The 25,228-nt window shown below is 49.6% G+C and overlaps 1 protein-coding gene across 2 annotated transcripts; it reads right to left on the reverse strand.

Moving 5' to 3' along the window:
- Positions 1-14,924: 14,924 nt before the first annotated feature.
- Positions 14,925-23,728, reverse strand: PTGR3 (prostaglandin reductase 3). Of its 2 annotated transcripts, none has more exons than XM_081252749.1 (2): positions 23,427-23,728; positions 14,925-17,174 (listed from the first exon to the last, which is right to left on the reverse strand). In XM_081252749.1, exons 1-2 carry the CDS (start codon positions 23,633-23,635, stop codon positions 16,250-16,252), a joined length of 1,134 nt encoding a protein of 377 aa, XP_081108875.1. In that variant the 5' UTR covers positions 23,636-23,728; the 3' UTR covers positions 14,925-16,249. The 2 variants fall into 2 exon arrangements, with proteins under 2 accessions (XP_081108875.1, XP_081108876.1); XM_081252750.1 differs by lacking the exon at positions 23,427-23,728 and adding an exon at positions 22,993-23,361.
- Positions 23,729-25,228: the final 1,500 nt, after the last annotated feature.

Below are 25,228 nucleotides of genomic sequence, written 5' to 3' on the forward strand. Positions count from 1 at the left end.
CTAGCCCCAAACTTGGCTTCAGCACTTACTGTGCGACTTTGGGCAAGTCACTCAGCCTCTGTGCCTTCCCACTTTTGTAAAAATGGGATGAATATTAGAAACCACCTAAAATGTTTGTTTTGAGAGTAAAATGAGGTCCGAGTAAGCAATTAGTGTGGTACCTTGCCCCAGTATTAAGTGAATTGTAGGCATTATTATATTATTATTAGAACTTCTCAAGAAACTTCATACATATAGAGTCAGGCCCTCTCTCTAGGGATCTGTAGATCCCTCAGATCTACAGAATTAGAATCTCTCTGAGTGGGGCCTCAATACGGATGCCCAGCTGCCTCCATGGAAAAGGTGGACCCACGGCACATTCTAGGTCCACCTGTGCAGACCAAGCCCTCCTTCACTGTTTTTTTTTTTTTTTTTTTTTTTTTTTTTGCGGTATGCAGGCCTCTCACTGTTGTGGCCTCTCCCGTTGCGGAGCACAGGCTCCAGACGCACAGGCTCAGCGGCCACGGCTCACGGGCCCAGCCGCTCTGCGGCACGTGGGATCTTCCCGGACCGGGGCACGAACCCGTGTCCCCTGCATCGGCAGGTGGACTCTCAACCACTGCGCCACCAGGGAATCCCCTTCACTGTTTTTTTAAGGCCAAGTGACTTGCCCATATCCAGGGAGCAGGGCAGGGTCTACATTAGCACCTGGGTCCCAAAGCCCACCTTGGTCTGGTGGGTCCCTTCCCATCCCTCATTTTTCCACGCTGTCTCCTGGCCAGAGCCTGACTTCTCTAGGGCTTCCTCTTTACGAGGTCACGATGGGCACTAACAAGTTAAAGAGGTTAAAGGGTAAGCTCAAATGTCATCCAGGTAATTCATCACCTTAAGAACTAAAATAATGCCTCTTCCTAATAAAAAGCCTGTGCCATCAGTGGATGTGCCCATGAGTCATGTGGGCCCCGTGCCCACCAGGGGACAGTGGACAATGAGGGCCACTTGTCTTGTCTGTCACCTTCTCCACAGTGAACATCTTCATTCAACAAAGATTTCTGGGCTGAGACGGGAGGGAAATCCAGATGTTACAAAACGAGTGCAGTGCTAGCTTCCCTGGAGTTTACGCTTGGGGGACAGAGACCACGTTTGTGGGTTTTGCATCCTTGCTTAGTACAGGGAATGGTCCACAGTTGAAGGAGGCAAGGAATGAACCACTTCCGACTGAACATTCCGGGCACCTTTCCTGGCCCTGTGGTAGAGGCAGGTTCTGGGTCATTGGCTTCTCTTGGTTCTGCTCTATCTCTGCCTAGGGAGGCCTGGAGGACACCCCTATTAGGGAGCCTAGGGGAGGCTGAGGATGCCCCTGTACTCCCCATAATCATCCACCCCCTCGTTTACATGGGAGAGCTCAGAGGCTTGGTTCCTTGAGGGACCGGTGCCAGACTGTTGAAACCACTGGGTTTCTTACTGCTGCTCTAGGGTTGGATCCGATATAAAATACATGTTCCTGTTCATTGCCATTTATGTGTTAGTTATCATTAACAGCCATTATAATTTTTTCCCAGTGGCAATTACATTGATATTACTATATCTAAATCAAAGAGGACATTGCAGCAATTACTGTCATGAGTTGATTGGGAACCACCTAATTTTTAAGCGACACTACTTTCTTATCAGCATGATCATTTTCCTTTGCAATAAATAATATACCAGGAGAGCTGTGCAACCAAAAAGTGCCATTTTACACATGATTTTTTTTCAATAAACAGAAAATGTACCTACAGTTTCTCTTTCATGTAAGAATAATAAAATTAAGATCTGAATCCTATGTTCGGGAAACATTTTGATAGATATTAACACCCAATAGCTGAACTGCACGGGGATGAGTAGGGAATGAGCTTTTCATGCTTTCAATCTTTTTTCTAAACTAGGCAAAGAGGGGAGGGAGGGGAAGAGGAAGCAGGAAAGAAGGAAAGAGAGACGAGTGGAAGAGGGAGGCTGTCCCCACCCAGCCTTCTCCCTGCTGGGGCCGAGCTGCTCCCACATCCAGGGGCCACAGGCAAGTCTCCACCAGGGGTGTTGCCACCCGCCAGATGAGCCACAGAAATTCAGGCGAGGTCACCATGGCTCCTCCCAGACCATACCAGGAGCCGGGAAGCTTAGGGGCAGCAGCTTTGGGACACGATGAGAACCCCCTGACTTGTCTTCCACGCTTGCTGCTGGTGCCCGGCCAGTGCCTTCTGCTCCCTAGAGGGTGATGGGCGGGCTTCTAGGTGGTGACCTCCCTGTGCCATCAGTGGTTTATGTGCGATCTCTCCTGCGGGCTGGTTTCCTGGAGGAGGAGCCTGGAATGAACGCTGGGAGGGGCGAGCCCAGGATGGGAAATCCTGTAGAAAGAGGGCCCCCAGCATCATTTCCCTCTGGGGTCTGGCCGAGGCAACCCCATGTTGGGCCGTGGGTGTAGCGCTTCCCTGAGGGAAGGGGGTGGTCGCTTTCTCCCTCTGATTGCCGGGAATCCTGTCCCTTCAAGGCCCTCTGGGTCATCTCCCACTACCCTGCAGGGTCCCCCTGCACCTACTGGAATGGATCTATCCTCTTCTTCCATCTTGTTCTCTGGGTTAGAAATTCCTTCCCCATCTCAATGTGCACCAATTTCAGCTCAAACGCCCACCACTCCATAAAACTGGCCAGAAACAATCCACTTCCCCGACGTTCCAAGTCAGACACACCCAGTTTAACAACAACTCGGATATTTTTCTAGCTGTGTGACATTATGGAATTCACTTAACTTCTCTGGGCCTCAATTCTATCAGTAATGGAGAGTTAAGATCTCCCTTAGTCATCCATCCTTCAAATACTTATTGAACACCTGGTTTGTGTAGGGTCCTGAAAGGTCCAGGACCTGCTGGTTAAGCTGTAGATCCTGGAGCCAGGCTGTCTTGGTCCTTAGCCAGTGATTTTATTCACTAGTCCTATGGCCTCAGTTTCCCTGTCTGTAAAGTGGGAGTGATGATAACAGTAGATCTTACCACACAAGGTGGTTATGTGAATAAAAGGGGTTATTATATAAGCAGTTACATCAGTATCTGGCCCAACATGAGTGAGATGTGTTAGATAATATTGAGTTTAAAAATGGTGCTTGAGCAGACCCCCCATTAGGCTCACAGCCCAGAACCCCCCTGAGTTCACAGCCCAGAACACCCCACTGTCCAATTCAGCAGGCATGAGCCTCTCAGTGAGTGCACACTTGAAATCTAGCTTGTTCAAACCATGTTAAAAAAAAAAAGAATGAAGTATCTTAATAATTTTTTTTTTTTTTTTGGTGGTACGTGGGCCTCTCACTGTTGTGGCCTCTCCCGTTGCAGAGCACAGGCTCCAGATGCGCAGGCCCAGCGGCCACGGCTCACGGGCCCAGCCGCTCCACGGCATGTGGGATCTTCCCGGACCGGGGCACGAACCCGTGTCCCCTGCATCGGCAGGTGGACTCTCAACCACTGCACCACCAGGGAAGCCCTTTAATAATTTTTTGTATTGATTACAAGCTAAAATGATAATATTTTGGATATATTTGGCTTAATAAAATACATTAGGGGGCTTCCCTGGTGGCGCAGTGGTTGAGAGTCCACCTGCTGATGCAGGGGACATGGCTTTGTGCCCCGGTCCGGGAGGATCCCACATGCCGCGGAGCGGCTGGGCCCGTGAGCCGTGGCCGCTGAGCCTGCGCGTCCGGAGCCTGTGCTCCGCAACGGGAGAGGCCACAACAGTGAGAGGCCCGCGTACCACTAAAAAAAAAAAAAGAAAATACATTAGGAAAATTGATTTCATCGTTTTTCCTGTGGCTACTAGGACGTTTTGTGTTACACATGTGGCTTGAATTTGCAGTTCTCATTTCATTTCTATTGTTCAGTTTTGTTCTAGAACACACTGTTCTGGGAATTAAGTAAAGTAAATGTGTCAAGCGCTCAGCACAAAGCCTGGAGCACAGTAGGTGCCTGTTAAATGCCACACCCGCCTTCCCCGGTCACCTGGCTCATGGCGCCCGTGTCCCCTTCCCGAGGTACGGTTCCTGCAGGCAGGCCCACGCGTGGGTGTTTCTTAGTGCTCCCACCTCAAGGCTGCACCTTACAGTAGAGATGTGCACGCCTGTGCCAGCTGCTGGGGCCCCTGTCCTATGGGTGGGTGTCCTCTGGAGCTCCTTACCGCACGGTCCCCCGGCAGGATTCCTTCTCCTGCTCAGGCCCATCGTGGAGTGGGGCCCCAAGCAGGGGGCTTCGGGGCCCAGCCAGGCCTCTGCTCTTCCCCAGCCGCCCCCCTCCACATGCTGTGCTCTCCTGGCCTCCGGTTGCTCCAGAGGGGATGCCGCTGAGGGAGCGGACAGGCAATACTGTGCATTAACACCACCTCCTCCCCCGCTCACTGCACTCGGGGCTGCGTGAGGAGCCCTGGAAACGAGAAGTAAACACGTGTGTGTGATAATGAGATCGCTGGTGGAGAGTCATCCTGAAGGGACGGGAGCCATTAAGCCTGCTGACTCACACAGGTTCGAATGACAACGTGCCAGCACAGGCCTGGCACATCTACAGAACAGGGAGCCCGGCCCCGCTCGGCTGCCCGCGCGGGGAGCGGCTGTCAGCCGCCAGGGATCGGGGACCCTGCTCACGTGGCCCCTTCCACGGGCTGCCGGCTAGCGAGCACCTGCGTCCGTAGACGCCCCCATGCCCTGCAGAGTCCCCGTGTGAAGGAGTAAGTTTCGGTACCCGGCAGCCTCTGGTCCAGTGTCACCCGAACACCTAAGGATGCCAGTGGAGCGGGCCGCCCAAGCCTCGAGAGTCATGACAGAGAACGCAGATGGCGGTGCGGACAGGTTGTCACGGCGAGGCTGAAGCAGCAGGATAGGGACCAGGGGCCGTGTGACGACAGCCCGCATGCCCCACTGCGTGGAGGGCGCCCCACCTGTGACACGCGTCCGAGGGCTCTGGACGAGGTCGGTGTGGTACAGGGCCCGGGGGCTGCCCGTTCAGTCTGCGCACCCCCATCCAGGAGCTTGAGAGACAGCCCGCTTGCCTGCGGCTGCAAAACATGCGATCCTTCATCGGCGCTAAGCTGCTGGTGCTTCTTGGAGAAGACTGGGGCTTTGAGCTGCACTCTGAGGAGGTCTTGCCCAGCAGTGGGCCACTCTCTACCCTCGTCAGGGGGTCCTCACCCTCCATCCCACACCCTCTAAAATGTCAGCGCTGGGCCCTTTCCCGCTCTCTGCTGATAGACCCTCTGTGCAGGGGTCCAGCCTAGCTCAGGGCTTAGGTCTCTGCAAGTGGAACAGGGCCTGTGTCACCAGAGCCACCCCTCAACTCGAGGACCACTCTGTCCCGCAAACTGAAATGCCGCAAACCAGCACTGACTGCGGCTCTCAGGGAGCTTGCTTTGCCGCGGATCCCCCTGTGCAGGGCGATCCACGGGGCTTTGCCGGCCGTCAGCCAGCTCTTTGTGCACCAGGAACAATGTAGGAGAAGAGGGATGGACGCGGTGACGTGTCTGGGAAAGGACCAGGTGTCCCCGCCGAACTAAGGAGTTCGGGGCCTGGGGCCACAAGGAGGTGAACACTTCATTCCAAGGTGCTGAGTTGTGGAGGGTGCTGGGCTTCCTTGGACTCTCCACCCCTTGGAGGTGCCAGGCCTCCTGGCCTCGCCCCTTAGTCATGAATCTCGTGATCTCTCTGGCCAGAGGTTTCTTGGAGACACCACTCAGGCAGGATTGCCGTAACCAGGGCATCAAAGGGACAAAGAGACCCAGTTCCCAGATCGTCCCCATGGTGAGTTATCCAACTTTTGTTGGGTGCTGGAGACCCAGAGAAGTGCTCCATCCCTGGCTTCAGGGATCTCTCAGGTTCATCTCTCGCCCCACAAGGGGACTCTGCCTGTTGCTGTCTGGAACTCTGATTCCATGGGTTTTCCCAACATCCATCCTGTACCGTGAGTTTCTTGTGTTTTGGGTGGGATGGCCCACTCCCCAGAGGGAAATCCACTCTTCCTGACACACACAGATTCACTTGGCTCAATCTGAGGGAAGTGGAGGCCTTTGTGGAAGGTGGTGGGTGGAGTGTGGATGCAGTGGAAGCAGAGCCTGTGCAAGCAGCCGTGTGGTGAAGCAGACTGAGAACGGAATCCCTGAGAAATGGAGCTGGATCCCTGATCAAACTGTGCCTGAAGCCTGCATTACCTCTGAACTTTCCTGTTACATGAGCCCCCTAATTGTTCAAGGCAGTTTGACTTGGATTTTCTCACACTTGCACTCCTGATTTTTAATGTAATACATAAAATACATATGAACCACTTTATATGTTTAATATGAATATATAAATATTTTAAAAATAATCCACTGTGGACCTGTCCTAGGCCAGGCTTCATCTACTTTGGGTGAGAAGGGTCATAAAAGTAATGCATTTCAAGACTTTGCTACTCACTTCTTGGGATGTCTTCTCATTTTTCTAATCTCAAGTCTCAAAGCCATAAGGGCTGTAACCGACGGCCCTGGCATCACGGTGTGGGGGGCAGGCCCAGCTCATTTTAGGACCTCCCTGACTGTCTGGAACCGAACCCCGTGTCTCCGAGGTGCACCCGTGACCATGTGCCAGCCCAGGGCTGGCCGGGAGGCAGCCTTACCTTCAGGGATTTCAGTCTCCAGGGAGACAGACGTATAAGTGGATAGTAGACCAGGGTGCCATGGAAAGTGCTAGAAATGAGGGGTGAGCAAAGTGCTACTGGAGCCCAGAGGTGCGAGTAACTCCCTTCGCCTGGACAGAACCGGAACTTGGGGAAAATAAACAAGCTCACGTAAGGCAGACGGGTGGCCAGGCTGCCTCTGCTCTCACCGCCAATCCCTTTATTAACTGATAGTCACATTTTTTAAAGCTTGCCCATGAAGGAAAAGGTCTCACCTGGAAGCCCGGCATCCCCAGGATTTCTCAGATTCGCATCTGGGGATCCACAGAGACGCTGCGATGTTGACCTGCAGAAGACGGAGTAGCACTCCTGGCCCAGCCTGGACCCCCTGAGAGCCCCGCCGGCTCCTGCCCTCTGACCCCTCCGGGAACCCTCTGAGGTCATCACAGCCTCATTTCCAGTCCCCCCTGCCCTGGCTCCAGCCTTGCTCTCCCGAGTTGTGCCCACTCTGTGGGTGCAGGTGAGCAGGTCCGTTATTGTCTTGCTGGCCCTGCTTGGAGAAGGGCCATCCTCTCTCGGCTGCGCGGCCCCTCCTGTGGGGTGGCCGCTAGCCACGTGTGCAGCCATAACTGCGGCCAGAGCCCAGGAAGGATGAGGGACAGGCGCTGGGGACACCTGGGGGCTCATCCCACCCCGCACAGAAATGCACGGCTGGGGCGCTGGAATGCTGCCTTCCTGCCCCCGTGTCCAGGGCCATTTGTAAACCCCTAACTTCGATTGTATCTGCAACCCAACTAGCTTCCTTTTTGACACCAAGACGCTTTCTTATGTCTTTCCCAGCCAGAGAACTCTTACTCGCATGGCTAGGGTGGTATATTAAGGAGCACTTGCATGGCTAATAACTTTTCTCTGATGAAGACCACAGCCTCTTAAATTCCTGTCATTTCTACGGGCCTATTTTTAAATAAAGGACATGGGGTGCCATGCTGCTTGTTCCAAGAGACCTGATCCAAAAGTGGATGCAAATCAGGTGCCCTCCCTCTCAGGATAATTGTAAAATATTATGATGATGATACACACATGCCCATGGAGGAAAGACCCGTCCGAGGACGGCTGCTGTTTGTACTTAATTCCCCTGAAAAAGGACCGATGTTCAACTGGTGATTGGTGATGCCTGGGCAGGAGAGGGGACACTGGCGTGACAAACAGTGTGACTAGAGAAGCAGAGGAAGATGGGCGTGTTCTGGTCCCCTAGGACCTGCCTTTATTTTTTATTTATTTATTTATTTTTCTGTGGTACGCGGGCCTCTCACTGTTGTGGCCTCTCCCACCACGGAGCACAGGCTCCGTACGCTCAGGCCCAGCGGCCATGGCTCACGGGCCCAGCCGCTCCGCGGCACGCGGGATCCTCCCGGACTGGGGCCATGAACCCGTGTCCCCTGCATCGTCAGGAGGACCCCCAACCACTGCGCCACCAGGGAAGCCCCCTATTTTTTTCATTTTATTGCCATGAACAAGACTTACAAAGAACTTTATTGAAATGGAAATACTGATTATTTTTTATACTTAGTTATTTTCACTTACTTTTTCTTTTTTTAAAAATTTTTACTGGAGTATAGTTGATTTACAATGTGGTGTCAGTTTCCACTGTACAGCAAAGTGAACCAGTTATATACATTTATCCACTCTTTTTTAGATTCCTTTCCCATATAGGCCATTACAGAGTACTGAGTAGACTTCCCTGTGTTATACAGTAGGTCCTTATTAGTTATCTATTTTATAGATAGTGGTGTGTATATGTCAGTCCCAATCTTCCAATTTATCCCTACCCCCCCCTTACCCCCTGGTAACCATAAGTTTGTTTTCTTCCTCTGTAACTCTATTTTTGTTTCATAGATAAGTTCGCTTGCACCTTTTTTTTAGATTCCACATATAAGTGATATCATATGATATTTGTCTTTCACTTTCTGTCTTATTTCACTCAGTATGACAATCTCTAGGTCTATCCATGTTGCTGTAATGGCATTATTTCATTCTTTTTCGTGGCTGAGTAATATTCCATTGTATATATGGACCACATCTTCTTTATCCATTCATCCATCGATGGGCATTTAGGTTGCTTCCATGTCCTGGCTATTGTAAATAGTGCTGCAATGAACGTTGGGGTGCATGTATCTCTTCGAATTATGGTTTTCTCTGGGTATATGCCCTGGAGTGGGATTGCTGGATCATATGGTAGCTCTAGTTTTAGTTTTTTAAGGACCCTCCATACTGTTCTCCACAGTGGCTCTGCCTTTATTTAAAAGGCAGTGAATGTCGAGGTAGAGGGTTTGCCGTCACCTTCTGCTGAGCGTCCCCAGGACGCTCCTGTCCCCTTTCTGCATCTCCTTCTGCCCCGCTTAGAACTGGATGAAAACCCTGGCCACCAGAGTGCTCTGGTAGCAGACAGGTGGTGGACGCCACAGCTGATGGTCAATGTAAGGGAGTTGAAAATGCAAGGATAAAAGGCACCATTTTCATATTCCATCAAGCGCTTGTTTTGTAGTTCGTACCTAGGTCACCTCCGGGTTGCTCAGAAATGCTTCAGAAAACTGCATCTCGCAGGATGGGACTCTCTTCAAAGGCAGTGAGATTCAGGACCTTGCTGCTCACTGTGTGGGTCTGGCATCAGCAGCACCTGGGAAATGCAGACTCCCAGGCCCTGCCCAGACCTGCTGAGTCAGGACATGCATTGCAACAGGTGACTGTGTGTACAAGTAAGCTGGGGACACAACACTCTCGAGTGGAAAACAGCCTTGGACCCCGGTCTCTGTTCAACCAGTGACTAAGTGATCTAGGAAAGTCATTTTTCTGTGCTGCATTTTCCCATCTGTAAAATGGGCATCATTCGCCTTTATCAATTTGATAGGAAAGAGGTGAAGATAGTGACATTGTACTCTAATCTAACAAATTAGTAAGCATGTTCCAAGAGGTTACAGAAAGTATATGCAGAAGTTGACACCAAATATTATTCAGTAACGACAATGACAGCACTTTTATTTTTACTACTGAGAGAATGAGCTGTTTTACAGCTGTGGTGACACCAGGGCTCCATCAGCGCAGCCTCGTTCTGTGTACCTGATGTACCCGGATGTAAGTAATTTTCCGAAAGTTACTTTGATAAAACCCCTCAAGGAGACAATTCAATTTCCAAATGTAAATTCCAACAGCATACAGAGGGCCCACTATTGCTTCCAGTCCCCTGGTGAGAAATGAGGTTTTCTACGAAATGAGATTGCCTTTGACATTCTTGCTGTTCCTGCAAAGGGTTTTTCAATGTTAAAAGAAGCTGTTTCTGTTGGGAAAGGATTTGTTCGTGTAAAGTTGAAAGTTTACGCTTGTTATGCATGAGTTCAAGGAAGACAGAAATGATGTAGAAAGACAGATATATTCAATGTCATGTGGTTTTGAAGGGCTTGCTTCCGAGCCTTAATTATGATCCGTCAGTTGTACAGAGGATGAGAGTCTCGCCGTGTGAACAGGAGACGTGGACCCACCGCTGTCTCTCCCCACTCGTACCCCCCTCACCCTACAGCGCTTCCCGCCACCGGTGTGCGCGTCCGGCCACCACAGCGCAGAAGCTGCTGGATTCAGAATTCCATTTCAGGTGGAATGGCCAGTTCACTTTCTAGATATTTTGCTGTTACAAACATTGTCCACGTTCTATAGGCAATAACACAAGCAAGTGAAATACTCTGGGGAGAAAAACTCAACACGTGATGATAAAGTTTTCCCCTATTTGATTTTCATGATTTGACATACAAGAATACATTGATAGGAGAGGAGACCTTCTCTGTAGCATTAGAAGTAAATTGTGGGCATTCAGCCCTTAATTCCGTTGAGTGTTTCTTTTCTTTTCTTTTTTTTTTTTCCCCAAAAGGCTGTGTGATATTTAGATGACACAGAATCAAATGATCTGGACGCCTAACTTGTGCTGGATTAAAGGGTGTCTCGAGTGGAATGCACTTCGGTGGTCAGAACTGTGATATTCTTCTTGGTTTGGTCATCACCTCATCCAACAAAAGATTTATAACAGAGGCCAGTTGTTATTCTGTGACACTTTCAATCAGGCATCTAGGGAAGGACCTCGGCAACTTACAAAAAAACCAGAGATGGCCTGGTGTCCTGGGAAGGAACCTGACTGTGCTCGGGCTTCATTCTCTGTGACCTTGGACAAGGCACCTAATCTTCTTGGATCTTCTTTCTCCATTTATAAAGTGGGTAGAACCACATGGTCCCTTAAATCCCAACTTTTACCATTTACAGGACGATGGAGTCTTATCATCTGTGTCAGGCAGAGCACGTCCCAGGCTCCCTCCAGGTGTGTGTCTGCTGCCCGCCCCTCCCCTGGGGTCTGGCACACACAGGGCAAGGTAAAGACTTCCAAGCTGGATGCCCTTTCTTCCCTAAACATGCTTCTGCATCTCCCACCAGCCAGAGAGACCACTCACTCTAGTCATTCTAAGATACGGTTCAGCTCTTTACATGGAGAGGGTAAGGCAGACAGTAGCTGACAATTTATGGACCATTTTCCTGAGGTCTAAGTGCAAATCCATCTTTCGTATTGGACGTTACCACCAGTCAGCAGGAGGTGTTTTAATTATTATTTCATGTTGGCATAAAGACACTGTCAGATAGTGCCCTTCAAGGGAAACTCTTGCTTTGGGGGGCCGTTGGAATCTGTACTTTTGGCCCATGCTTCCCAGCACATGAGGCATGTATTGGTTTCCCTAAACTATACTCCATGGAGTACATACCCTACCACTTGAGAGATGCAAGACTCGCTTCCCAGCGGGATCTGTGTCTCCCAGGATGCTTTGAGCAAGCGCTGAAGGGTAGGTCTACAGTGAGCAAGATCATCTTATCGAGAATGGATGCTGGTTATCTATTTTATATATAGTAGTGTGTATATTTTAAATCCCAAGCTCCTAAGTTATCACACACACACACCCCTGCTTTCCCCTTTGGTAACTGTAAGTTTGTATTCTATGTCTGTGAGTCTATTTCTGTTTGGTAAATAAGTTCCTTTGTATCATTTTTTTAGTACCATATATAAGTGATATCATATGATATTTGTCTTTCTCTGTCTGACTTACTTCACTTAGTATGATAATCTCTAGGAACATCCGTGTTGCTGACAAGGACCTACCAAATAGCAAAGGCAACTATACTCAATATCTTGTAATAACCTACAATGGAAAAGAATCTGAAAAAGAATGTGTATATATGCATACATATGTATATATATGTATATATACATTCTTACATATGTATACATATATATATAGTCAATCACTCTGCTGTACACCTGAAACTAACACAACACTAAAATCAACTATATTTCAAGAAAAATTATGAAAAAAAGAATAGATGCTAAGACAGTATTTACACCCAGCCACTTTTAGTCTTGTTTTCATATCTCATTAGCCACTCAGATCTGGAGAAAGAATTATACAGAAGACTAAAGCATACAGAATTGAAATATGCACCTTATTTGACTTTTTTGGAGTATCAACTCTCTACTATCAAGAATTACTTGAACTGATACATACTGGGAAAATATTATTTATTTTGTATAGCACTTTTGTTTTTGGTGCCTATGTTCCTCAGTTTGCTCATGGTAACAGCAACAAGGTTCTCATATCAAACATTCTTCCTCTTATAAGCTGAATAACATGATGCTGCAGGTCTACTAAAAAATGGGATTCCAAGGTTAAAATGCCCATACCAATGGTATTGAGAATCCAGAGCTTTACATTTTGACTTCTGAAATATGATCAGAAATACGATCATAATTCTGGGCCACAACTAGAAAATTAGTTACAGAAAATCTAACTTAAAAAAAACCTGCCAACAAACCCCAAAATTAACTAATAAAGTTTGCATAAATTTTGTCTCTAAATAAGTATTGTAAATAACAAATAATATTGAATAAAACAAGAGAATGGAACGTATAGAGAACAGTAATTATGAATTCATCAAATCAGGCCATTTGCACCTGGGCTACATTCATAACACTTGCATTGTTACCCCTAGGAAATTATTATCCACAGTTGATCGTGCTTGGTCTTTTCCTATCATATATTTTCTGAAAGTTGCACGTTGCTCATCTGTTTTTATACAAATCTAAAATATGGTATTTATCCCATATGTACATGTGGTCAAGTGATCAAGAAAAATATCTTCAGTACTGAGCACTCCCTGCCCCATTTTAAAGGAAATCCTGACGGTAGTAAATTCACGCTAATTGGGAGCTCTATGAAGGGGTTAAAGCGTTACCCATTACAAGTCAGGTGGCCATTATAAATGTTACCCAAATAAAAGCCAGAAACAGGAAGCCAAAAAGCAGGTCCCTACGGCAGGCATGTCTTAAATGATATCATTTGTCAAGTTTCCAGCATCTTGTGGTGGCAAACACACAAAAAGAAGATCTGTGTTGTACTGAGGACAGTACATCCTCATTAGCTGGAATGTTCCTTAAGCACATAATGCAAGATTTTCATTTTAATAAGAAGCAGCTACTTGTCACTGCACTTTCATTAGATAAATACTGAAGGTAATACTAATGACCATTTATAGATGCTCCATTCTACTCCTGAGAAACTCCATTCAGATGAAATCATATCATAACAATTTATAGAACATGTCATGCAAAACTTCTGTGTCATTTCTTTGCAAACTATTCCCTGATCTTTTTTTTTTTTTAAATGCTGAAGTCAGTCAACAGCGGACGTCATCATCTAACGGACCTGAAATGACAGTGTTGGTATTTTTTGTGTGCAAGACAAATTGGAAGGAAGAGCATTTGGCTTTTTAGAAGTCACAATGGAATGGGAAGGAAGAGCTGGGACTCCCTGTTTCTTGGCATACTTACCGGAGTCAAGGCTCTCCATCCACCCAGCCAGAGACCTCAAGGCTGATGTGCAGAGAAGGCCACCCTGAGAACCCAGAAATAATTCATCCACCGTGATTGTTCAGCCCTGGCCCCGTCTCTAAAACAAAGACTGACAATTGCTCTGAGTTATGGATGTACTTTTTGTGATATGTAATACAGTTCAGAAGAAAGGTGGTGAGAGCATTGCACCATTTCACCTCCCATTAGAGGCTGGTCTTGAACGCTAATCCCAGAAGATGAAACTGATGCTGAACTATGACCCTCAATTTACAAATCATTTTTCAGAAGAATAAAAAAAAAGTTTAAACATATTTTTGGCATTATCTGAACGGGCAGAATCTTTCATGCTTGTTTTCTAAGAATAAATGAAAACAGCATGCACTATAGTTTCTTAGTGTGGGGAAAGAGCAGGGTTTTCAGATTATATTTTATTTTAAACCTGGGTGTTTGCATTTTTGTTTAACATTGCTGAATTTAGTATACGCCTTCAAAACATAATCAACTTCTATTCTGTAGCTTAAGGGATCCATCAGTTAAAATGTTGGTCTTTCATCTTTATTACTCTCCCATTAAAATGAGAGAAACCGGGACGCACTTCAGTTTAGAAGAAGCAATTTAGTTGGCGATGTCCTTACTACTCAAGTCTTGACAGAAGAAGAAAACGCGTGATTGCTTGGACTTCACACATCTGGCTGCATAGGAAGCAACTAAGCCTATCAGACAGATACTATGTTAAATTGAATAATATTCTTTGATGAGATGATTTGATGGCACGTTTCGCCACTACCGGTCATTCCCTTGCACTTACATTCATAAAACCTGTCCCCTCCCCTTTGTTTGTGTATCAAAACGGTAGGCAAAGTCTCCTTCCGTTTTGCCATAGCTGTGAGGTCTGAAAGGGACTGATTAATAACGGAGCAGCACACTGGACCAGCTTCTCTGGTTCCCTGAGCTAGTAACCCTTTGCGATAATGAGGACACAAAGAGCCTCCCATCAGGCTGCTCCCCTTTTTCATAACTCAAAAGCGTCACAGTGGCAATAGCCTCCAGTGCTATTTGTCTTTAGTGCAGTTGTGACACTTCGGCATGATCCATAATTTGGTAGCTATTTACCGTGACATTTCCCTTCAGCGCAGCCATAACATTCAGTGAAGCCATTATTTGGTCCCATTTACCATATAAATTGTATTGTTGTGCATGCATGCTAGCAGCTACATTAGGTACCTGAAAATGAGTAAATCTTGTAAAATAGATACTAACAGCTATTCAGCAGTAGGATTGCCTTGCTCCTCAGACAGAAAGAAAGAAAAATTAAATATGGTCACCAAGTCTCCTGGAGCATCTTTAATTGCTTGTCTATTTATTTAGCATGTTAGAGACGCCGAAACCCAAGGCTTTGAAAAGTACTCTGTCGGGCTCTGCCTTCATTAGAAAGGCACGATGGCATTCCCACCTTAATGATGAAAACCGGAGCAGCCTTTGGTGAGCTGAAGGTTAGAACGAAGGCGGATCAGCTGCAGGCTTGATTCGGAGGGGAAGGCGCGGGACTCGTTACTTTCGTGTCTGTGACATCAGGCGCTAGTGACAAGCAGCATCTCATTCCACCAGGACACGTGGAGAAGTAAAATGGGAATAGAGCATCGGTGGCTGCTGTACTACTTCCATGATCAGAGATAACACACACCTTCCAGAAGTCTCTAACATGAAGCACAATCATTTTAGATCATTTTGGTCCCTACTTTGCACGATGCTATTTGACATACCCTACTTAGGCTTATGAAGGGTGCTGTTAGGTACCTACAGTGCTTTCCCCTGTATGGCCCATGTTTTGTTATGTAGACCCTCGCTGTGGATGGAGCACATCCTTTTCCCTTTCCCGTGCCTGTATTAAGTTTGTAAAGTCCCCTGAATCTCTATAGTTTCCCTTTCCCAAACCTGCCTTTTTTCTATATAAGTTTTCAACACTAAGTTTCTTCTTAAGGGAAGAGAGAAATTTTCCATCCTACACGTGCCTCACTGGGATGACTGCGCATAAAAGCCATTAAATGAGAGATGCTTCTTTAAAAGAGGTCTGTGCTCACTTAATTTTTTTTTCCTAATAATCTAACAGAGTCCAAGTTTTGGGAGACTCCCTCCAAATTTCTATTTAGATAGTTGGCTGGTGATTTATAGAAAAAGAAGGGCCATTTCCTGAGAATATGGACTCTGAGAAATGGCTGACTTTTGCTATATCTCTCATTTATTAACAACTTACTAGCATCAGACCAGACTCTTCCAAAGCAAAGAACTCATGAACTATTTTCAAGACCAATTTTAAAATCTCATCAAGCTGAAGACATACTGATTTGATCAGATCTTGCATCAGGAATTAATTTAGTTCCCTGGGACAATAAAATCTGGAATGAGACCGTCCATGAGTAAAGAATTGAATGTAAAGGTTTTACCTCTGTGCCATTGAGGGAAGTTTTATTAGCACTTTTTTTTTTGCAATGGAGGAGCAAAAAATAAAAAAAATAAAAAGAACGGAAATAAAGAAAAGAGAAAGAGAAATCTATTCATTAGAACTTTTGTTTTAAAAAATATTATCTCCGTTACTAACTAAAAATAAATTGATTTGAGTAATTCTGGGGCATAAAATGTCCATTTTCTTTCTCCTTTTATTTATGCCATTGTTCTGTTTTTACAGCTTACTGTTGACAGAGTGAGGTAATTCAACAACAATTTTTCCAGTGTTTTTTCTCATGTACATATAATCGACGGCCCGGAAGACAGACTCCAGGCCGGTAAACCTGCCCTCTGCAGACAGACCTCCAAGGTCGACCTTACAAACCAGCTCTCCACTCGCATACATCTTAAGCAAGTGGTCCATGGCGGCTCGATACTTAGAAAGGTAATGGTTCAAGAAGAAGCCCCGGATGCTGGCAGATTTCTTCAGCAGTTTGGCTGGTAGTGTTCCTGCTTTCACAGGGGACAGGCCAGTAGGAGTTTGGTAGCCAGAGACAAACCCAATTACTATCAAGCGCCCTTTGGTAGCCAAGGCATCCACAGCCAAGTCAAACATGGCTCCCCCGACGGATTCGTACACCACGTCCACACCTTGGGGGTACTCCTGCTTCAGGACAGCACCCACGTGCTCGCCGTTATAGTTGATGGGACGATCACAGCCAAGAGATTTCAGAAAGGCAGACTTTTCATCAGAAGAGCAAGTTCCAATTACATGGCACTTGGCCTTCTTTGCAAGCTGGACGGCAAACTGGCCGGTCCCCCCAGCTGCTGCAGTCACCAGAACTTTCCTCCCTTCTGATAGTTCTCCAAGCTCTTTCAGGCTGATGTAGGCTGTGGTACCACTCACCAGGAGGGTGAGATACTCGGGTTTCATGGCCGGCACGAGAATGGCCGTGCTGGCAGGCACCACTGTGTACTCGGCAAAAGAGCCGGGTGCCATGTAAGCCACAGCCTGGCCAACTGTGAATGTGGCACTGGCGGAGAGGCCCAAGGCCACCACCTCGCCCACACCTTCGAAACCTGCGTCAAAGGGGGTCTTGACAGAAGGGTCATAGCGGCCAGCTGAATAGTTTATGTCAGATGCATTAACACCAACAAATCTAGAAGAAAACAGACACAAATACATTCAGATGTTTTCTTCATCAAGGCCTTTCTATCCCACTTAGAAAAATTCCGCTAATTCTGGTGACTGTGGTGGGTGGTGAAGCTATATATTCTGATAGAATTTGAAAAAAACGGTCCTGATATTCAGTTCAAAAAAAAAAAAAAAGAAATCAAACACGTATGACTTCAACAGTGATCTGTTAGAGTTTTGGTGTATTTTATTCTTTCATTAGTTTAGGAATAATTTCACATCCCTCTAAACAGCAAGCTATGTATTTCACATGCCATTTATCCCCCTCTGATTCCTTTCAAAAGAGGAAAAAAAAAAAAAAGTTAGGAAGCCCTCTTATACACAAACTTCACTGGAGCTGTGAGTTGGAAATTAATTGGCCTCTTAACAAAGATGTTAAAAACAACAGTGGGATACAATATATTCAAAGAAGTAGATGTGTATTGATCCTGGCAACAATGTAACACTTCAGATAATAATAGTAACGACAATGATATTATTAAAGATTGATGTAACGTGCAAGGTCACTGGCTGTTACACGTTACTGCAGGGTTGTTTCAGTGTGAGCGGGACTGCAGCAAAGTTTCTTTCTGATGTAACTATGTCCAGCGTGAACATATGCATGTTGATGAACTGAACAAAAATTGTCTCATAAGGGTAGAGATTTTTATGGAACATCCAACATTTTACAGTCCTTCCCAGATGAAAAGGAAAGCAAATCGGCACTATATTTTTCCTCAACAAGAAGCAGAGACGTACTTGATTAATACCAGATGATTATTTTCACTTGGTATCCAGAGTCCATTTAATTGCGAGGCTGGTATTTTTACCAGCTTTTTTTCATCTCAGTATACCTCATAACAAAAATATCCTGATACATAAGGAAAAAAGCCGTCTCCTAAGGATGTCAGGAGGTGGCTGAGACACGTAACGGAGGACCCTAAAAATGTCATTTCCATGAAAAAGTGGTGGTATCTGGTGGCAGGAGGAAAGTTGGTCAAGGAGGCCATTTTAAAATAATTTACTTTTAATTTAACTTAATAAACCCCAAACTGCCCCATGCAAGGATCCACTTCCACTGTATTATAGACAATGCTTTGCACTTACAAATGCGCCCTTATGATTGTGCCCTGTATATATATCTACACCATCGAAAGCTCTCTACATCCTGTAGAAATAAGAAAGCAGGAAACACTTTCCTTCGGGCATGTCCAGCCGCTTTCAGAGGTTAGCAGACACACAGCCTCACTAACACGCTACAGAATTCCATACCCATACGTGACACACAGTAACGAGAAGCGGGAATAATGATTTTTGGTGGCTTCTCATTTGGCCTTTAATACCAAGATGCCCACGGTCTATTTTTTGGAGGGGGGAAGAGGCCCCTACCTTTCCTTTCAATTTACCCAACTCTCCAGGCCTAGTCTTTTTTAAAAAGACGCCAGCTTCCTGAGAGCGTGCTTCTGCACCTCACGGAGGGCTGCCAGGGCAGAGGCCAGCTGGACCACCTCTTGGTGTCCTGCTCGAGGCCGCAAAGCCAACTCGAGGGAGGCGTCCGCGGGGGTGGGAGTGGCGGGCTGTGCCGTAGAGGCTGGGGGCCAGGGCGGATCGCCAGCTCCCTTCTCTTCGTCCCGTGGCCCTCGCCCCTCCCGTCTCATCCCCCTCCTCCCCACCCCCATCCGGCTGGCGTTTCTGCCTCCCCAACCGCAGAGGCCCTTCCCTTGCGGGGAGCCCCTGCCTTGGACTCGGAGGGACGCCCCGGTGGGAGCTGGCCCCTCGGGTCACCCCCCGCCTCGGAACGGGCGTGCCCTGGGGGGGCTTCGAGCGGGAAGGCGCTGCTGGAGGAAAACGCAACCCCCGCCGTCTGCCGCCCCGAGCCCTGGTGGCAACTTCCCGGGGAGAGGTGGCGGGACCGAGCAGGGCGCACGCCCGGGAGGAAAGCGGCGGGGAGAGGGCACCCGCGTGCGTGTGCGCGCGTGTTGGGGGGCTCTGCCGGGAGCTGCGGTGGCTGCAGCCCACCCGCGGCAGCTTGAGTTTACCACGGGGCTTTGCTGAAAAGCCTAAATCAAACATTGCGGTGGAGCCCGGCCAGCGCTGGAGCGGTGGCAGGAGACTGCAGGGCCCGCCGCGCGCCCACTCCACGTCTCCGACTCCCTGCGGCGCCCTCGGTGCGCCCGGGCGAGCCTGCAGGGCGCCCGAAACCGGCGCTTCTTGGGGTGTCTCTCCTCGGAGGTGCTCGGCCTCCGCCGACTGCCCGGCCTCCGCCGCCCCGCGGCCTCTCCACCGCCACCACCCAGACGCCATCAGTGAGTCCGACTCCCGGAGCGGGCTGGGGCTGCGCGGGTCGCCGCCTAGGCCCGCGACCGTGACCTCGGCCTCCCTGGGCCGAGCGGGGGTCCAGGCGGGCGCGCCCAGCTCGCAGCGGCAGCGGAGCTCGGGCCCAGGGGTGGTCAAGTGCGAGGGGAGCCCCGAGCACACGGCGCGCCGGAGCGCAGAGGCCGCGGGACAGAAGCCGCTGGCGGCCGGACCGTGACCTTGGCCTCAAAGGCACCCCCAATTTTCGTGTCTCCCCACCCCACCCTGCCGCCCTCTAAAGAGCCTGCTTTGTTGGTGAAGGAATCCCTAGTTCCTACTCGGCTTCGCGCCCCTCGCCCTCTCCAGGGTCGCCCAGCCCCTGGTGCGCATCCCCACCTCTCCCTGGACCCCCGCTTTGACGCTGCGCCGCCGCTGCGGCTGGTGGGCACCCGCCACTGCCCAGACGCGCCTAGGTTCTTACCTGGGCTTTGGGAAGAGCTGCGCCAGGGTCGGGAGACCGCACCTTCGGCTCAGTCAGAAACAAGTTCAAGAGCAGCAGGCGCAATGGGCAAGGGGTCCGGGTTAGGGGGAGCAGGGGACAGGAAGAGCGAGCGAGAGAGAAAAAGAGGAAAGTGAAGACGCGCATCTGGACCCTCGCCTTGTACCCCCCTTTAATTTCAAATATGTGCTTTTAATGAGTGCAGGGGTCTAGCGATCCGACGGGCAGACCCACTCAAAAGACTAAAATCGAGGAACCCCAGGAAAAAGAATGGGGCGGTGCGGGCTTTCCCCAAATATATACCCTTCCAGAGTCACTCGGTTTATTTATACTAAAAAGTGATGAACCCCTTCGTCATGTTTATTGTGAAACAGGGCAGCCCTCAGAGGGGAGGGAAAGGCTTTTCTCTGAACAAAAAACCAAACCCGAAAACTCAAGTCTAGAGCAAAAGCCTTCAATACTGGGAGACAAAGTCGTCCAAACCAGACCCTCCCTTTAAAAAAAGAAAGAAAGAAAGAAAAAAAAAAAGAAAAATAAGAAAAGAAAAGGAAGAATGAAGGAAAAAAATCTTGGCCTGGAGAATCAGCAGAAATAGTTACCCTCCCGTGAGCAACAAACGGTTTATCAAAAACGCCTTCCCCATCCCCCATTTTCTGTTTGCCATTCCTACAAACTCTTTGCTCCATTATCTTACACTTGAGCAGAAAATCGTTAGAAATATTTGGAAACGAAATAATGTGTCACTGTCTTACAGAAAAAGCTAAAAATAGCGCGCGAACTGACTTAACCAGAGGGTGTCTTTCTCCCTTTTTTCTTTTCTTTTCTGCGGGCTGGGCATCCAGGAAGAGAAGCGAGGTCGTCCTCCTATGTTTGAAACCGGAAGGTGAGAACTGGATAAAGGAACACCGATGACACATTCTGGAGGCTCGCCTTCTCACACCTTTCCTAAATGGTAAACCTGATTATCTTAAATCGATGTCTGGCTTAAAAAGCACTTCCCTCACCGTGAATAAAGAATTTGTATTTTCTGTTAAAATGAAATGAGACGTGCAAAAGGTTCCACTGAAAAAAAAGTCAGAGGGAGCACAACTAAAACCCCCAAACACCTTTCCAAACAAGTGAATTTGGGCTGAATCCATTCATTCCAGAGCAGATTTTATTACGATAAAAATAAGAAGCTCTTGCACAAAATTTTCATGCAGTTAATACTGTTTGGGGCGATTTGGTCTAGGATTAAAATGAACTAACCTGCAGCGAATTACTAAGGCTCTATTCTTAAAAAAAAAAAAAAACCGGTAAAATGCCACCCTTACTGACAACGTTTGCTAGAATAAAGGACCTTCCCACAATTTGGGGGTGGGAGCAGATTTTCCAACAGAGTAAGGAGACGGAGAAGCAAAGGTTCCGCCCCTCCCCACAAGCAGAAAACTCGCCCCATTCTTCTGTTGCGGATTTCAAAGTAGAAGTTAGAGGTCAAGCGTTTAATATAAATATACTGTTTATATTAAAGGGATTTTTGTCATATGGGGATGGAAGATAGCGGCGTGGATCTTAAAGCAACCCAAATTGAGGAGCTTCCAACATGGCAGCCGGCGCTCCAGAACTCCGACCACCCAATTCAGGGACCGGCCCTGGTTACCCAACGCGGGGAAGGGGGGCACAACCGGGGGAGCTGGTGCCCTGGAGGCGGGGAGGCCGGGCGGCCGGCGCTGCGGGCGGGAGCAGTCTCCACGACGGCGCGGGCGGGGGGCCCACCTCTCTGCTGCTGGGAGTGCTGGAACTTCACACCTTCCCCTGCCTGCCCGGCTCAGTCTCCCTCTCTCCATTTCACACCCTGTTTGCAAAAGGTATTATTTTTCTAAGCTGTCGTGGGTGTGTGTACATCAGTGTTCACCATCACCAGTGTAGTGCATCGAAAAAAAAAAAAAAGCCTGGGTGAAACTTTGCCTGTTCAGTCTGAGTCTCATCTCGACTTCCAGCAAATCACTCGTGTGTTCTGTATGTTCTGCGTGAACACACACGCCTTTCTTTTTAACTTGGCAGGACGCGTGTCCGGATCTCGACAGTCTTAGCGTTTCCCGGCACGATGAAGAAGTCCTCTGCAGCCCAGTTTCCATCAGTGCAAACTTTGTAAAGGACACACACGGCCCACCGTTTAAGGCACTCCCTGTGCCCACCTCACGCCCAGCCTCCCCTCAATCCCGCCCTTGGCTCACTCAATTTCTACGTTTCCAACAGGTCCCCAGAAGTTTCATGTCATGATGAGAATTCCGAAGTCTTCCAGCCTTGTTTGGAAGGCTGATATGAATCTCTAAAACGGACACTTAAGCGTTACCTCAAACTCTTTAGATAAGATGCATTTTGTCCTTGAGCCCTCGCAGGGGACTTGGTCCTTCCTAGCACACCATTTACAACATGGCTACAACCAGAACTTACTTCTCCCTTCGAAAGTACTATTCAACCTGAAATATGCAACACTGGAACCCCTCCGATGGGACTGAGCGGGCGGGCGAGTCCTGCTCTTGCCCAGGGAGTAGAGGGACGGGGACTGGCCCGCCTGCAAGCCCGGCTGCCAGGGGACCCACCCGGCAGACCCGCGGGCACGGCTCCGAAGAGTGAGGTCCCTTCCTTCCTGTTGCTTCAGCAGTTACTAAAGATTAGTGAGGTGGAAACACCCTCAGGTGGGAAGTGTGGAGGTGGAAAAGACAGTCCAAAGGTCGGGCAACGACCCGAGCAAGTGTCACCCGAAGGTCTGCAAAACGTGCGGCCCAATGCAGCCATGCTCCCACCCCGGCCCCTGCCCAGCCGCCCGGGACGCGCGCCACGCGCCCGTCGGTACGCTGCAGGGCACAGACGACAGTTACACAGAACTGACAACACGCAGACGGCACCGGCGAGGCGCACACCGACACACCCAACGACAGGCTCCGCCATTGCGAGGCGGCTGCCAACCTGGAGCGAACGGGAAAAGCCAGCGGGTCCCCGGCCTCCTTCCTCCAAAGCACGTTACCTAAATGTCGCGGTTTGTGTCCAGGCTGTTCCCGCTCCACCCTAAAGATTATGCGATCGCAGGAGCCGTGGGTGCGCGCGGGTGGGCAGGGCGGGGAGCCTCCCCTTCTGGGTCCCGTCGGTTTTATTTCGGGAGCGGGAGGGGGAGGAGGGAGGGCTGGGGGAGGGGAGGGGAATCCCAAATTAAAATAACCCTCAGTTTTGAGGACGTTCGGTGCCATCGGATATTCACACCAGCAACAGTCACATTACATTCGCCTTCGCCAGATGGCGGCGGGTTCAACTTCCCGGGATCTCGCAAAGTCAGGCTGTGCGCCCGAGAGCGCGCCGGGTGTGGGGACGCAGGCGGGCGCGGGACAGCCCGGGAGCTGCGCAGCGCTGGCCGGGGCCGGGGCCCGGGCCGGAGCCGGGGCGGGGGGCGCGCGCCGGGCTCACCGGTTCCGGACGAGGAGGTCTCCGTCCCCGGGGAGTGGCACCGGGCAGTCCCAGCGCAGGGTGACGGCCTCGCGGAAGTTGGGGCTCAGCCGGGTCACCACCAGCTTCTGCATGGCGCGGGGGATGGCCGAGCCCTGGAAATCCAGGAAGTGGCGGGAGTACGACATGTCCACGATGGCTCGGGCCCCGGCGAGCGCCAGCCGCAGCATGGCCCGCGCCTCCGCCTGCTTTCTGCGCCGCCGCTGGCCGGGGTCGCGCCCAGCCCTGGCCGCTCGGCTCGGCTCCGCGCGGCGGGCGGAGCGGGCGGGTCCGCCCCTCCTCCGGCCCGCGCCCTCCCCTCGGCTCCCCCCCCAGCCTTCCCCACTACGCCTGGCGCCCGCTCCCCCACTCCTGCCCCGCAGCGGGCAGCGCGGGGAGTCAGCGCAGCCCCCGCGGTTCCCGGGCGCGCCACCCCCGGGGTCCGGGCCGGGGGGATCGCTGCCGCTCCGGCCACTGCTCCTTTAATCTTTTTGTTTGGGTTTGAATCTGCTCGGCGCAGACTGGCCAAGGATCTTCTCCGCCCTCCCCCTTCCTCCCGGCGCCCGGGAGGCACCGGATATCCCCACCCTCCCCACGGTCTAAAAGCCGGATTTGACTTCTCTAAAAGGGTGAGGGGGGCGGCGAGGGGACCCGCGCGTCCCGCGATCGCCGCGGCCCACAGCCGGCGGCAGCCCAGGGCGTCCTCAGAGCTGCGCGGCGCCCGGCAGCCGGCGCAGGCGCCTCCCCTTCCCGTGCGAAGCGTTCACTTCCTTGCAAGGTGGTACGAATCAACCCCGAGCGCGGCCGGGGCGGCGGGGCACGGCCCGGGCCCGGGGCCGGGCGGGGAGCCCGGGCCTCCGGGGCACCCTCAAGGGCACCCAACGCCGGGCGGGGGGCGCCCAGGGCATCCTGCGCCCCAGGCTCTTGGACCCGGTGCTCACAACGCCTTGCCCGCGCCTTCTGCCCTTAGTCTGTCCCGTGCAAGTTGCACGAACTAAGCCATTTTATTTATTTTGGCCAAGATTTCGTGTTTTTCCATGAATGTCGTAAGTGGCCTCTGCAGGACTGTTACGGGTTTCCCATTGGGACAGAACACATATATTGGAACCCAGAGGGCCAAATTCCCAGAGCACATAAACATTTTAAACTTCTGGGTGGGGATGCCCAGGGACTTAATTGAATTGGAGACGTTGGCATGATGTATGAAGACCTCTTTTTATAACCCAGCTAGAAAGATCTGCAGTTCCATCGTGTCAATTTTCTCCCTAATTGTTTGTATTGACCAAACAATCAATTCACTTTTCACAGAGGGACCAGATTACATATTTTCCACATTTTTTGTGTAATGAGCAAAGTCCATCATTAAATTTTTATTAAAGGTATACATTTTAATAAATTTTTTTTCTTGTTTTCCACTTACCCATTAATTACCAAAATATAAAAACCGCGCAGTGCCCCTCCCCAGTCAGATCTAACCCCCGAAACTAAGATTGCAAAAGTGACACAGGTATTTTTATCTCAAATGTCGGACATTCCTCATCCAAGCGTAGTTTGTATCCACGTGGGTGCATGTGTGTATGAATGTACAAGCGGGGGCGGAGGGGGAGACTTACAGGTTTAAAAATCTGCAGGAACTAGTGTCTACTTAACTTGGCTTATAACACATGGGTTTTACCCAGTATCAGCCGGTGGGTTGCAATAACAAACCCCTCAATGTCTTTCTCCAATGTGCAATCTTTTATGTTATGCCGTATTAAGATTTCTTTTTTGTGTCATATTGTTCA

The sequence above is a fragment of the Mesoplodon bidens genome (genome assembly GCF_964165515.1).
Source record: "Mesoplodon bidens genome assembly, chromosome: 13".
Lineage (NCBI taxonomy): Eukaryota > Metazoa > Chordata > Mammalia > Artiodactyla > Ziphiidae > Mesoplodon > Mesoplodon bidens.